The 15,812-nt window shown below is 48.0% G+C and overlaps 1 protein-coding gene across 1 annotated transcript in view; it reads right to left on the bottom strand.

The window, feature by feature from the left end:
- PLCL2 (phospholipase C-like 2) overlaps positions 1 to 7,452 on the bottom strand; it is a 217,291-nt gene extending 209,839 nt beyond the window's left edge. Inside the window, exon 1 of the mRNA XM_006883337.1 lies at positions 7,114 to 7,452. Coding sequence (XP_006883399.1) covers positions 7,114 to 7,410 — 297 coding nt within the window. The 5' untranslated portion in view covers positions 7,411 to 7,452. The remainder of the gene's footprint in view (positions 1 to 7,113) is intronic.
- Positions 7,453 to 15,812: the final 8,360 nt, after the last annotated feature.

Raw genomic sequence — 15,812 nt, 5'->3', positions numbered from 1 at the left:
TATCTATATATCTATATATATCAAGACAGGGAAGGTTTCAGGGTTGCTATACATGCAAGCATAACAACAATATTTATTCTATGACAGGCTTGGAAGCAGGAGTGGTATCTACTTCCTGAACAACATGCCTCCAGAAACTCTATGAACTTTGATAAATGTCAATAATTGTAGAGGGGCTTCAGGCCTTTTGTTCATAGGGTTGCTATGAGTTTTGCTCGACTCAAAGGCTATCAACAACAACAACAACAACATACTATACATACACACACATACCATATACACACCATATATATATGCACACCATAATCATACACACCATATATATTATATACATATATATATATATACCACATATATGTTGTTGTTGTTGTTGTTAAGTGCTGTCGAGTTGCAGGTGACTCATGGTGACCCTATGAAGGAGAGTCCTCGAAGCCTGTGTGTCTTTCATCCTCTCTCCATGGATGCCACTCCTTCCAAGACCATATGTATGTATGTATGTATATATATATACATACACACACATATACACACACACCCCCATATATATATATACACACACCGTATATATCATATATATATAAATGCATATATATGTGTGTGTATATATATGTATGTGAGTATATGTGTGTGTGTTGGTAAGAATCTGCACTGCAATCCCGAAGGAGCATGGTTCAAATCCACCAGCTGCTCCACAGAAGGATGGGCTATCTCCTCCCATGTGATTAATTGTCTAACTTGATGGTACACAACAACGTGTGTGTGTGTGCGTGTGTGTGTGTGTGGTGATGTTGTTGTTGTTAGGTGCCACTGAGTCAAGTACGACGCATAGCGACCCTCTGAACAACAGATCTGAACCCTGTCCTATCCTGTGCCATCCTCACACTTCCTGACACACTACAGCCCACTGCGACAGTCGCCGCGTCAACCTACCTAATTGAGGGTCTTCCTCTCCTTCTCTGACCCTGTACACTTCCCAGGATCATGTCCTTCTCCAAGGAATAGCCCCTCCTAGCAAAATGCCCAAAATATGTGAGGTGAAACCTCATCATTCTTGTCTCCAAAGAGCACTCTGACTGCACCCTCTCCAAGACACACCTGTTCATTCTCTTGGCCGTCCATCGGATGTTCAGAGCTCTTCTCCAAATGCACAAATACACACACACACTGCCCACACACACAGGACTATATAGTGGCCTATTGGGTAGGGAATTGTGCTGCCAACTCAACATCTGATGGATCAAATCCACCTGTGGCTTTGCAGGAGAAAAACTGGTAATCTCTTCCAGTGTGATTTACTGCCTCCGAAAATTGGCCTGAGGGTCAGCTAGGAGTCAATGGCAATGAGAGTGAAAAAAGGCTGATTCTGGGATTAAGCGTTTTCAGAAGGCCACTTCAGTGGCTGCTATCAGCAATTCACAAGATAAACAATATCCAGCCAGTTGTCTGTGCGGGTTTGGTGAGAAAGCACCCGGCTGCACACCTGTACCAGTGCCAGCACTGGAGCGAGTCACCGAGGCTGCTTGCCAAGGGGGCGGGAGCACCAGGCCAATTCTCTTACAAGTTAGTGTTTAAAAAAATTATTAGCTCTGAGTGCTTAAGAAAACACCTGGGAGGTGGGATGAGTGGCAAACAAAACAAAAGGCAGGACTTATTTGCATAAAAATCCAGATAATTTGGAAAAGAAGCTGGAATACAGAAAAGGGAGACACAGAGGGGACAAGGAATTTTTCAGGGTGTGGCATGAACACCCTCTGACTGCCTCTAAGGAAGCCGCTGGTAGCTGTATGATAAGGCATTGCACTGTCAAGCCTAAGGCCTGAGGTTCAAAACCATCAGCTGCTCTGTGAGAAAAAGAAAGGCAATCTCCTCCCATAAAATCTACTGCCTCTGAAAACCCACTGGAGGGTCAGTTATGGACACTGAACTCAAGTGTGTGCCCCCAACTCTGACAGTGTCAGCCAGGCACCACACCTGGGCTGTCCCAGCTTATTCCTGGCTCCACGTTCAGTCAACTGCCTGGCCAGCACAGTGTTCCCCAGCCAACACTTAGAGGGGACAGCCCAATCCAGTATCCAAACCACTTAGTTGCATTGCTGCAGGCCCCAGCTGGGGCTAAAGATTCAACTCCCTGAACCCTAGTTCCTCGTGCCGCGCCAAACACGTGCCATTATGTCGGGCAGGTAACTGCACTAAGCTTCTCTCCATCTGCTTCCGTGCCCAGTAAATGTGTAAAATACGGTGCTTGTCACCAAATGCCAAAATAACTCGATTGCTGTAAATTGCTACTTCTTAGTAAACCAGCATGGTCAACACTTGTGGGGTCTGAAAGCAGGATAGAGGGGGATTGGAAAGGGGCCAGGACAGTGTTCTGAGGGGACAGGACCTTTTTGTACCTCAACTGTGGTGGCGGTTACACAACCGGACAGGTGCTCCTGTCAAAACTCACAGACCACAAAACCAACAAGAGTGAAATTCCCTTCACAGAAATGACCCGATTTAAAAGCACCAAGCAAAGTAGTCAGTGAATTCTGAATCAGATAAAATATCCACACTTCACTTATTTCTGAAATTAAAGAGAACGCTGAGCCCTAATATATTACTCCACATTCAAGGCCGAGCACTTGAATTTAAAGACCAAGTTATTTGTAAAAAAAAAAAAAAAGTAAAGTGGGAGGGGGGCTTTAAGCAAATTATCTGTCTCAAAATTAGGTAAGATTGAACACTGTGATGAAATGAATGAGCAGAAAATTAAAGTGATGTCTTCTTTACCAGATTAGTTAAACTGACAGGTACAATAATAGCATCTTCCCCATAAGGCCAGCAACAAGCCTTTCTGAGTAATTTAAAATGCACATCATTCTTGATAAGCAGAGGAGACAGAGAGAACTCGAGTGCAGGGTGAGTTCTATCTGGCATTCTTCTCCTCAAGACGTCTACGAAGGCTCCGTGACACCACTCACTCACCTAATTGTCTTACAATTGTAATCACAGAGCTCCGGCAGCATCAGTTTGAGTAGAATATGTAGTTTTATAACAACTTCTCATGCAAAACCCTATTCACAAAATAGATAGCATACCCAAGAAAAAGCTGAAATGAGAGACACAGTTCTGGACAAGCGACGCTGTAGTTCTACCCCAGGACTTGCACGTTGGCAGGAAACCCCTTCCTGGGCTCACTGTCCGCACCCTGAGACCATTCCTCCGGCTACTGAATCTCCAACTGGAGGAAGGCCAGGCAGGAAGGCCGTGAAGACGGAGGACAGAGAGCAGGCTCGGCTCGGGGGCCCAGCTCCTTCACTAACCTCACCCCAGAAACACAGGTCTCTGGTCCCTACTAAGTGAGCTGCGTGCTGTCACCCCCACATCCTGGCCCGTCCATCGCCGTGTTTACTGAGTGGGTGAGCACACTCGCCCTCGGTTCATGGGGACTCAAAACCTGGGGCTGTGACCTCATCTAAAAATAAGGTCTTCGTGATTGTCTCTGAGGAAAGAAAGCTGAGTCATACCACGCTAGCTGTTGCTGTTATGCACCTTCCAGATGGAGCCACCTTATAGCTGACCCTCCAGGAAGTTGTCAGAGGCAGGAAGCTTCACGCCAGGAGACTGCCCGGCCTTTCGTGCAGCAGCTGGTCGATTGGAACAGGCAGCACAACTCCTTCCCACCCCGCGTCCAGAGCTCTGTGACTGTGTTGGGGAGCGTCTTAACCCAATGGCCGGTGTCCTTACGAGACACCTGGACACAAACTACAGGACATATCACATGGAACAGCAGGGTGACGCATCTACAGGCCAAGGAATCCCTCAGTGTCCCAGGAACCATAAGAAGCTAAGAAGAGGCAAAGAACACACCAGGCTGCTCCTTGAAGGCAAGGATTCTGAAGCTCCATCTCACATACTTTGGGCATGTTGCTAGAAAGGACCAGTCCTTGGAGGAGGACATCATGCTCAGAAGGTTGGAAGGACAGCGCAGCAGAGAAAGACCCTGGATGTGGCGGACTGACATGGGAACCGGGGCCATGGGATTAGGTGTGTGGCAGTCAGAGAGGCTGGCTCAGGCCAGGGCAGGGTTCAGGGCCGCTGTCTGTAGGGTCACTTTGAGTCGGAGTTGACCCGACAGCACACATAATTAGAGCTCTCAGAGGAGAAAGAGGTCACAGTCCTGCCTGCTCCACAACGTGATTCCAGCTTCAAGTTCCAAGAACTGGGAGAGAATATAGTTCTGTTGTTTTAACCCATTAACTCTGGAAATGAGTCAAGGTGGCCCTAAGAAATAAACGCAGTTCTTGCTCTGCTCCCATCTCCACTCTCAGACCACCTGACTGCACTCACCTCTTAACATTTAAAGAAAGAACACTAAGAAACCAAAAGATGTCACGGTCTTTCCTTTCCAGTAACACTAACTTCTGCTAAGCTTTCTGTCCCAAGCCGTGGTCTTTCTCACTGCTGCACCTGCATGTGAAAGCTGGACAAAGACTAAGACCAAAGACTTGTAGCCTTTGAACTGTGGCCTTGGCAAAGCACAGCCACTGTCACATGGATTGCCAAGAGAATAAATAAATTGGTCTCCGAAACAGTGCAGCCAAGATACTTTAGGAGCAAGGATGGTGACATTTCAGCTCACATAATCTGGGCATGTGTTCCTGAGGGTCCAGTCCCTGGAAAAGGAGGACATCACGCTGGGGAAAGGACAGGGTCAGCGAAAGAGAGGAAGACCTTCAACCAGACAGAGTTGCAGCACTGGGCGTTGCAGAGACTATGGGGACAGCACAGAGGAAGGAAAGGAAAATCCTGTTAGTTGTAGATTGTGTCTCGATGAGTTGGAGTTGGCTCAATGGTACCTAACAACAGCCCCAAGCCTTCCAGGGCATCTTTTCCCTTCTGTTTTATTTTGCTTTATTTAAAAAAAAAAATGCAGGATAAAGAATGTCACCAAATTCACTGTTAATGTGAAAGATATCTTTGTTCTATTTTAGATACTGTCTGGATGCTGCTGTATCTCTAAAATATACCACATTAAATCCCTAAGGTCTCGATCTGTGGAGATACCAATGGAAGGGTAAACGTATCGGGTTGTTAGGATTTAAACACAGCATCTCCACTTGCCAATGAACCACATCACCGGGCTTACTTTATTTTCAACTTTCTGAAGGTGCTTAAGAAAAATGGGAGCATTAAAAGAAAGCCAAGAAAAGGAATCCGTTATCTTAAAATTAAAACTTAAAGAGAAAACTTGGCCTCCCTCACCAAGTCTTTCCCTCTCTTATTTTGTCAAGAAATAGTAACTACTCCATTCTTAAAACTATCTAGGGAGGTTGCTGTCAACAGGAAGTCAGTTGTCTTAGCTGGAAAGAGGACAAGGGAGGAAATGACTGAAAGTTTCAGAATTCAATCAAACTATCAATGTCCTTTCCAAAACCAATGATTTCAACAAGTAATCATGTCCCTGTGCTCTTTTGGAAGATTCAATGAAAAAATGTTATCTATTGACACTTCTCAATCCCCAAGATCAATCGGAAACATTGATAAAGCATCTTTCTAATCTCCCCCGAATGCAACTAAAACTGATACTGTCACTGTCACTAAACTATTAGGTTATTATCAATAAAGTTTACTTTTAATTTTTAAACTGATAATAAAAGGCCCTCAAGAAAAAAAAATAGGGGAGGAAGATAAAATCTGGACGATTAGAATCATTTCTGGAATTCTTGCCTCCTATTTCACTGATCTAACTCCCCAGTGCAAAGCCGCCATACATGATTGTTAAGAAACAGAAACAATACAGACACAGCTCAGCTGTCAGTGCTGACCATCAACGCCAGCTGAAAGCAACGTCCACAAAACATAAACCACAAAAGCAACTGTATGTCACTAGATGCTAAAATGTGTGCAGCAAAAATACACGTTCCTCTGCCGAGTTCAGCTCCACACGTGTGCTGCACAGTTGGATGGTTCAGGTGCACCCCTGCCCAGAGGTAGTGGACTGTTCAAACTGATGACAAATCGAAAAAAGATTTCACAACCGAGGGTAGATAACAAAGGGGTGTGTTTCACCAGGTGACAAACAGCAGGAGCTAACAGCACAGAATCCTGTTTTAAGGGCGGTGGATAATTCCTTGGAGATCTAATTCAGTTGGAAACTCCACCAGCCCCAGTGCTCCCAGGCGCTCTGCCCTCTCTCCCTGGGGTTATCAGCCACAGGAAGTAGGGTGCAGGCGCTGCTGGTGTGTTCTGCGGCTCACAGTCCGGGTAAACCCTTGCTTCTCGGAGAGCAACATTTTCACTTTTGCTCCAAACTTGAGCAGAACGAGCTGGGCTCCCCCTGCTCCTGCGAGCTCACCCACTGCTTTGCCAACCGGAGACATGAGACATAGCTCAGCACCCAAGAGCGAGGGCCCAGACGCAGCATTTCCAGTGAAAGCACCCAGCAAACGGAGGCGTCCCCAATGCCATTTCTCGGGGTTCAAGTGCAGCTTTCCTCTGCTAAATGACCAGGTGGGAAGGAACTTCTGTGAAGGACCCACAGAGGCCTGCGTGCTGCAGGGTAGCAGGGCTGGGACAAGCCTCCTCTCTGGGGTTTCGGAGCCTGAGCGAGCACAAATCAGGCACTCCTTCCAGAAAGGCACCTCTCTGCTCCACAAGCCTGCGTGCCCGTGGGCTGTGTTCCCTCCCCGTGCAGCCGTCCACAGGGGCAATGACATCCATAGCGCACAAGAAACACATGCGATCTTTTCTGCTCACCTCCTGAAATTTTGTACAGAAAATGTCGCCACTTAATTCTCCACCGTCCTTAAAACACAACAGGAAATCTAACAGGGAAGTCAGTCCCCAACACCCATCAGAGACGTGCGCCCTGCCGGCGAGGTCCAGGCCCCACTGCAGGCCAGCCTTGCACGAGGTGACAGCCCCAAGTTCACCGGGGATGCCCGCGCACAGCTCGCCCGGCGCCATGGAGAGAACCTCTCCATTCTTCCCAAATGCCATCTGCATCCAGTCCGAGCTCCAGCGCCCCGAGCGCCCGCGCGCCACGGCTCCGGTGCGCACTGGGCCCCCACAGCCCTCCCGGCCGCAGCCAGAGCCCAGGGCGCCCGGGGGGCCGTGCGCACCCCCACCTACCTTGATGATGCTGCTCCGGCGCGGCAGGCCTCCGGGCTTGCTGTCTCGGGGCCCGAGCGTGGCGCCCAGGGGTCCCCTGGCGGGGCTGGCCCGGGCTTCGTCCCCCGACACGCCGAGGCTGCAGTCTCCATTGGAAACCCCGCCGCTGTCACAGCGCGCCCGCCCGTGGCCCAGGCGACCGCCCCCGGGGTCGGCGCCCTCCCCGGCGCTGGCTTTGAGGGCGCCCCTGGCGCCGAGGCCCGGGCCCGGGGAGGTGGGCAGGGCCCCGCCGGCGCCCCCCCGGCCGCACTCCGCCATGGGCGCCCCGCGACCCGCCAGCACAAAGCCGCGTCCCCGCGTCCCCGCTCGCCGGCCCCTCCTCCGCGCCGCCTCCCGCCGCCTCTCCTTCCGCTTTCTTTTCTCCGATTTCGCCGCCGGAGCCGCGCGCCGCGGGGGACGTGGTGGCAGCGGGAGAGTCGGGGGAGCCCGCCGGGGACCGCAGGCCCGTCCGCGCGGCTGCACCGGCTCCGAGAACACGCCCCGAACACGCGCCGCCGCGGGCGCCAAAAATAACCGCGCGGGCCGGGCGCCTACCCGGGAGAGGGGGTCCAACCGGGGAGAAGGGGGCCCGGCCGGGAAGGAGAGGGGCTCCGGCTGCGGAGCGGAGTGCCCACCCGGGACAGGAGGTCCACTCTGGGGGAGAGAGAGCCTTCTAGGAGAGGAGAGGGGTACCGCCCTGGGAGAGAGAGGGCCCACTCGGGGAGGAGAGTGGGTCTGCCCGGGAGAGGGGCACCCACCTGGGAGAGGGGGTCCCCCTGGGGAGGAGAGGGGCTCCGCCGGGAGAAGGGCATCCACCCAGGCAGGAGAGGGGATCCACCCTTGGGAAGAGGGGTTCTGATCAGGGGACAAGGGCGCACGCCGGGAGAAGGGAGGCCGCTCAGGGCAGCGGGGTGCACAGCCTGGTGCCGGAGCACCCACCACGGGGGAACGGGGCGCCCTTCCCGAACTTGGGGCACCCTCTCCGGGGTGCAGGGCCGAGCTGGAGCAGCGGGCCCTTAGTCGCCCTCTGGACACGCGGAGGCGCCTCCCGAGGGTCACGCGGCTGTGAGCCGGGCCCTTCGCCCCAGAGGCCCGAGGAAGTGGGCAGCTGGCGACTCCTCCGGGGCCTCCAGTCCCCCGGTTCGGCGCTGCCCCCTACCGCCCGTCCCCCTCGCCTCTAGCCGGGTCATCAGCCCAAGGAGACCTGCTGGCCGAGGGTTCTGAACACTCTTCCTGAGTGCAACTGCCAGCCACCCAGTGGCGCAAGGCCAGGCCAGGCCTGGGGTGGAGGGCAGATCCTAGGCTGGGGACCCAGCCACTGCGCCCCCCCTTACTCCCAGCGCTGCGGCCTGGTTTCCTCTCCCTAAATGCACCTTTTGCGCTCCACCGGCTGGCCAGGCCCATTTCACATATTACAGCCCTTTCATTCCCTTGGGCTCCCCAACTGTGAAAGAGTCCAGCTAAGTGGCCTGGCTACTGGGGCGGGAGTGGACGATGAGGGGCAGAATTACACAGCACAGTTTATTCTGTGCCCCTGTCCCTCCCACGCCTTTCCTGATCTGCAGCCTGGAGGCCCTCAAAGTCCAGCCTCCTAGGCCACACCCCATCAGCCTCTTGAAGTGATGGCCCATTCTCTGCCCCTACCCCAGCATGCCCCAGGCAATGAACCACTCAACCAGATCCTATAACTCCCAGCCCAAGACCTCCCACACACCTGACAGCGCCCCACATTCTAGCCAGGTACCCATGGTCCTACCCACTCCTACCCCAGGCCCGCCCCCCCCCGGACTCCACCCCCACCCCCTGCCCAATATCTCTGATCCAATTTGTGTGTTTCCTTTTCCAAGAATGTACTCCTGGCAAAGACCCCAAGGAAGAGCTGACCAGCTCAGGGGTGAAGCTGAAGATCATGTTTTCATTAGCATGATGTAGCAAACGACCAAGTAGCCTCTGAGAAAACCCGCTTTCCAAGCATATGCATAGCAGCCCTGGTCCTGAAGGCATCAAACTCCTTCCAGTTAGTCTTGGGGCATTTAATGCTTCTGATCCTCTATTTGTGTTCTTGTAACCATCGCACAGCTTTGAGCCAACCTCGTGCCAATCTGGGTAAACACACCAGTGGGAATATTTCACATCCATGGACAATGTTTTCATATTTAACCCCTACCCCCTTTGTTGCTTTTCTTTTAATTTTGTTTCAAAATAAGTGTTTCTGTCTTGTGATATAGTTTCCAAGGAGGGGGTGTAGGGAGGGAATCTAATAGTTGAAATGAGTCTTTTAATCTACTTTATTGAATTTCTAATCATGATAGCTGGGGGAGAATGCTGGAGGGCTTTACCCTTAAAGTGCTCCAACTTTGATGTTCTGCGAAAGTGCTTCAAGGAGTCTTGTCCATTCTCTGCTATCATCAGCTTGTTCTCCCTCTGCTGACCGTTTCCACGCAATTCAGAGGCAGAACGGATGACTTTGCCTTGGATGCTTTGACTTGCAATGTTGAGAGGTCATGAATGTCCCACGGACTGTCAGAAGCACAAACACGTTTGTCTTCACAGAAGTACTCCTTAGCGGCAGTTATTGTTGAGATTTGGACAACTCTTGGCTGAAGCCCCAGAAGGTGGTCAGCAGCAGTAAATCACATGGAGGAATTTTGTACGTCTTTCTCCCACGGAGCCCCCAGAGGCTTACGTGTTGTTGTGTACCATCCAATCGGAACCCACACATAGCTGACCCTCCAGCAGGTTTTCAGAGGGGAGGTCATCACAAGAGAGGAGATGACCTTTCTTGTTCCTACACAGCAGCTGGTGGCTTCAAACTGTGTGCCTTTGGGTTGGCAGTGGCGTTCCTTACCACTAGGCCGCCAGAGATTGGATAGGGAAATGTCATCTCACATATTTTGGGCGTATTGTCCGAAGGGGTCAGTCGTTGAAAAAAGACTTCAAGCTGGGGAAAGTGGAGGTTTATGGAAACAGGAAAAGTCTCAACGAGATGGATTGGCACCTTGACTGTATCAATGAGTACAGCACTTCAGAGGGTTCAGGATAGGACAGGCTTCAGAGCGTTGTTCACAGGGTCGCTGTGAGTCACGGTGACTGGATGGCACCCAACCACAGTAGTAACAACATCCATCAGTCCCAAAAAAAAATGCCAGGAGAACTGCTTAATCTGTAAGGATCTCAGGGTTGAGAGGGGCAGAGTGGGGTTTAAGCCTCCAGATCTTTTTATACTGTCCCCTCTTCATCCTTGGATGTCCTCCAAAATGGCCACCTATCCATCTCACCCTGGACTGCCAATAGGTCAAACCAGGGAGACGTCAGTGACATAGACTTGGCATTTAAATGAAAATGTTTCCCAAAGCATCTTGGCAGACCTGTAACTAACGATGCCAGGGGCCTGTGCCAGATTCCTCTGTAGCCCCAGAAGTGTTTGAGTCCCCCAAGCTGGTGATCACACGCCCGCTGCTGTGGTAGCCGCCCCTCTTTATCATGGACACAGCCCAGCACAGGCCCCAGTCCTGGGGCGGGAGAAGCGGCGTGTTACTCTGATGTGTGCAGCTTTCACTCCCAGCAGGCTCTGTAACAGCCAGCTTGGACTTTCCCCCCATTGGGAATAGCACAGTAAGCAATTGTTTCTCCTCCTTCCTGCACTTCCTAAGTGACTGCTCTCCGTTTCTCCTCTTTCCTGAGCAACGTTATTGAAGGGATTGTAAATATTTTGCCAAAATCCTCGCTGAAGTGTTTGCATGGCATTCCAAAATTCATGGAAGTTAGAGTCAGAAAAAGAGCCAAAATATCGTAGTCATTCCTCAGCAGATACTGTCTAATGTTGCTTCCAGTCTAATCATCAGAGCAAAGCAATAGGAGGAAGAGAATGGACACAATGCTCAGTCGGGGTAACTCTTAAGCCTAGGCCAGTTTCCGTCTTAGATCCATACACCAATGGTTGGATTCTGATGAGTAATTTCTCACCAATTACCAAACGTAGTTGTTGGTTTTGTGTATGCCTTCAAGCCAGAAACAACCCACAGTTGTCTTTCCAGGAGGTTTTCAGAGGCTATGAATCCCACAGGAGGAAATTGTCCATTTTATTCCCTTGAAGCAGCTATTGGATTCAAACCATGTGCCCTTGGGTTGGGAGTGGAACTTCTTCCCACTAAACCACCAGAGCTCCCCTAAAAGCCTTTAAAATTGCATATCCTGACCCAGATAGTCCACTGCTAGGAATACCTCCCAAGGAAAACAGAACTGAGACACAGATTCGTACACCCATATTCATAACAGTGTTATTCACAACAGCAAGAACATGGAAACAGCCCAAATGTCCATCAAAAAAAGACTGGATTGAGAAATTGTGCTATGTTCACATGATGGAATACTATACAGCACTCAGGAGCAATAATTTTGAAAAACACTATAAAACACCAGAGAGGCTAGAGAACATTATTAGTATGCTGAGTGAACTAACTCAGGCACATAAGAACAAAGAGGATTGCAGTAGAAACAAAAGGATAATGAGTAAGATGTTATCCAAAGAGGGGAAGGGAGGGGGGAGCCGTGATAACGGGAGAGGGGAGGGGTGCTAAGGGTGGAGAAAACAGAAATCATGAGGTCACGGCTTGGTGGGTGGAGGGAGGGGGCAAAATAACCCCAACAACGAACAGGAATCACAATATAAATGAATTGTATGCAAACCAATATATTTTTTAAATGGTATTTCCAGGAGTGGCATCCACTTCCTAAATAACATGCCTCTGGAAACTCTATGAACTTTGATAAATGCCGATAGTTGTCGAGGGGCTTCAGGCCTTTTGTTCAGAGGGTCGCTATGAGTCGTGCTTGACTTGAAGGCAATCAGCAACAATATCCGTCTTATACCAGCAGCACATACTATTAACTCTTTGAAGTTTTGTCATATTTCAGTCTCAGCTTTCAATGATTGTGATCACCCTCCATCAAACTGTCTTCTGTTTGTGTACATCTTTAATTAGATGACTAGAATTCAATCTGTTTTGGCTCCTGGTCCATAATAACCTTCCTGCAGTCTCCCGAAATAACTCTGACTCTGTTGACTGACTTCTTGTCATTTACACCCTTGGAGGTAATGAATTCATATCTAGTTTCCAGTTCATGGGCTCTAACATTACAACTCACTGAATCTTTCTGACTCACTGCACACTCGCTCTTCATTTCTTTTTCTCCCTTGGTGTATGACGACAATTTTCATTGCTCAAGCTTCAATCTCCTTTTACTTCCTGTTTTTCTCTAGAGACAGTTCAACCTCTCAGCCTTCATAATCAACTGTTCTCCATATGTTTCATGTGAGAGCTAATTCAAGCAGAAAGTGGAAGACCAACTGCTTCAAGGAAGTAGATTTTTCAGTGTCTTGGTCCACCCTAGCTACTCATTTGCCTTGTAAGTCACTGCAAAATGTTTATTTAAAACTATTACACTCTATGAGTTGAGTTAGGTTCATTTTCTCAGATACTATGGGCAAAATCTTGAATGATCCCAGAAGCATCAAAACAATATGGAGGGAATACACAGAATCACTATACTAAAAAGAACTGACTGACAATGAACTATCTCAGAAAATACCATATTATCAAGAGCCAGTGGTAAGAAAGGAAGAAGTTCAAACTGCACTGCAGGCACTGGATAAAAATAAGGCCCGAAGAAGCAATGGGACATCAACTGACGTATTTCAAGTAGCAGGTTCAGCCCTGGATAAACTCACCAGTCTATGTCGGAAAATTTGGAGGACAGCCACCTGGCCAACAGCCTGGAAGTTTTGTTCTCATTCCCAAGAAAGGTGATGCAACAGAATGTGGAAATTATCGAATAATATCATTAGTATCACATGCAAGCAAAATACTGCTGAAGATCATTCAAAGGGGCTACAACAGTACATAGAGAACTGTCAGAAGTTCAAGCTGGATTTAGAAGAGGTGACACCAGGATATTATTACTGATGTCAGATGGATCTTGGCTGAAATCAAAGAGTACCAGAAGAATTTCTATTTGTGCTATATTGACTATACAAAGGCAGTTCACTGTGTGAATTGTAACAAATTATGACTAACTTTATAAAAATAAGAATTCCAGAATATTTGATTGTGCTCAAATGAAACCTGTATCTAGACCAACAGGCTGTCGTATGAACTGAGCAAGGGAACACTAGTTTAAAATTAAGAAAGATGTATGTCAGGGTTGTCCTTTTCTCATACCTATTCAATCTATATGATGAGTAAATTATTCAAGAAAGTGGACCTTAGGAAGAATGTAGCATCAGAATTGGAGGAAGACTCATTAATAACCTTCAGTAAGCATATGACACAACCTTGCTTGCTAAAGTGAGAAGGACTTAAAATACTTGATGTAGAAGATAAAACACTTCAGCCTGCAAAATGGATTGCAACTCAATGTCAAGAAAACAAAAATTCTCACCTCTGGACTGATGAGCAACATCATGATAGATGGAGGAAAGATTGAAACTGTCAATGACTTCATCTTACTTGTATCTATAATCAATACTTTTGGTACCAGTAGTCAGCAGATCAGGAGACATATTACATTGGGAAAGTCTGTAGTCAGGAACCTCTCCAAATGACTGAGGAGCAATGATGCTAGTTTGAGGACTAAGGTACACCTGATTCAGATTATGGTATTTTCAGTCACTGGCTATGTTGCTGAGAGCTGTACAATGAATAAGAACGACAGAAGTAAAAATTGATTCCTATAAGTTATGGTGTTTGAGAACAGTCCTGAATATCTCCTGGGCTGCCAAAAGAACAAAAAGCTATGTCAGAGTGCTTTTAGAGGCAAGAATGGCAAAACTTCATCTCATCTCCTTTGATCACGATTGTAGGAAAGACTATTCCTTGGAGAGGGATATCATCCCTGGAAAGGTAGAGAGACGATGAAGAAGAAAAAGACCTTCAACCAGGTGAATTGGCATAGTAACTGTAGCGGTGGGCTTGAGTGTGTCAGTGATTATAAGAGTGGCACAAGTTAGAATAGGATTGATTCAGAGCTATTGTTCATAGGATCACTGAGGCACATTTACCTCTACAGCACCTAACAAACACTTCAACATAAAGAGCAAAGGATACAACCCTCAAGATGGCCTACAGCTCAAGATCAAGAAAACAAAATTCTTCACCACTGGACCAATAGGCAACATCATAATAGGTGGTAAAAAGATTTGTCAACAACTTCATTTTATTGGGATCCACAGCCAATACCAATGGTAGAAACTGTCAAAAACTCAGAAGATATATTGCATTGGAAAAATACACTGTCAAGTACTTCTCTAAAGTGCCAAAGGGCAAAGAAAGCAATTTCAAGAATAATTCTGATCCAAGCATGGTATTTCCTATTGTTTCCTTTGCATCTGAAAGTTGGACAATGAATAAGGAAGACTAAAGAAGAGTAAATGCCTTTAAATTTTAGTATTGATAAAAAGAGCATTGAACAGTCCATGGACTGCAAAAAGAAGGAGCAAATCCATCTTAGAGGAAGCACAACCAGAGGGTTCTTACAGGCAGGAATGGAGAAACTTCATCTCATGTGCTTTTGGCATGTTATCAGAACAAGCCAGTCCTTGGGAAAAGCATCGTGATGGGAAAGCAGAGGCTCAGAGATAAGGGAAGATTACTCTGAATGAGACAGATTGACACAGTGACTGCAACCATGGGCTCCAGTACAGCCGAGATTGTGAGGATGGTACAAGATAAGGTAAGGTTCAGCTCTGTTAGTCATGGAGTTACAGTAAGTCACAGCCAACTTGTTGGAACCCAACAGCAATTCAATATAAAAGAATGCATAGAAATTGCCTTTCTTCCTAGGGCAGTTTGGAATTTATCTCTCCATATGACTTTTCCAGCCCTTCTTTGACTTTGCTATGTAGATGGGTGGGGATATGCAAAAAGGGGGGTGTTAGCCCATTCATAAAAGGATTAGCTAGTCTCATAAGTAAATTGAATGGCTCTGGCTGCAGAGACAAATCTTCTGGTTCCAATGAAGAAAAAGCAAGAAAATGTAAGATGTCCTTGTTGTTCAAGCAACATCTACAGCAGCAAAACCTATGACCAAACTGGAGACTTGACTTGAGATGGGACCTTGAGGAGGGAGGGAGAGCCAATACTGACTGGGAGGACTGAAAACTTTGTTGGACAATTGAGCGTGGGAAGTCAATATTGGCAGGACTGAGAAATTGGAAACACTGGTCAAAAACCACGAGGCTCAAGGTGAAAGTGCCTGCGTGAACTTTATGGAAGCTGTCTTGACTGTCTTCTTGACCGTCATTAACCTGAATTATAACCTTTTGATTTCTCCAATATGGTTCTCTATGTCCTGCGAGCTATCGCATTGGATTTTGGACCCAGCAAATAGTAAGATTGGTGTTGAGATGAGTAGAAAGAAGTATGGGAGCTTGCGAGACATGTCTGACCTCATAAGAATTGGGTTTGTGTTATTGATGCTGTTGATGGGGACAGTTCCCCTCTGCGAAGTTGGTAAAGGTTAGATATGGCCATCCCCTCTGGCCATTGCTCTTTTTACAGCTGGAATGTAGCAAGGTCTGTCCACCTGTCAAAAGCTTTCAATCCCATAGTCTTCTTCTCTTGGATTTGTCTGATATAAAAGGCTCTTGGCAGCACAGTGGTTGAAGTATTAAATGAAAGGTC

The sequence above is a fragment of the Elephantulus edwardii genome, unplaced genomic scaffold (genome assembly GCF_000299155.1).
Source record: "Elephantulus edwardii isolate Elephantulus edwardi_28Jun2011 unplaced genomic scaffold, EleEdw1.0 scaffold00027, whole genome shotgun sequence".
NCBI classification, from domain to species: domain Eukaryota; kingdom Metazoa; phylum Chordata; class Mammalia; order Macroscelidea; family Macroscelididae; genus Elephantulus; species Elephantulus edwardii.
The sequence above is the reverse complement of the archived record's forward strand: the minus strand, read 5'-3'. Positions and strand labels throughout refer to the sequence as shown.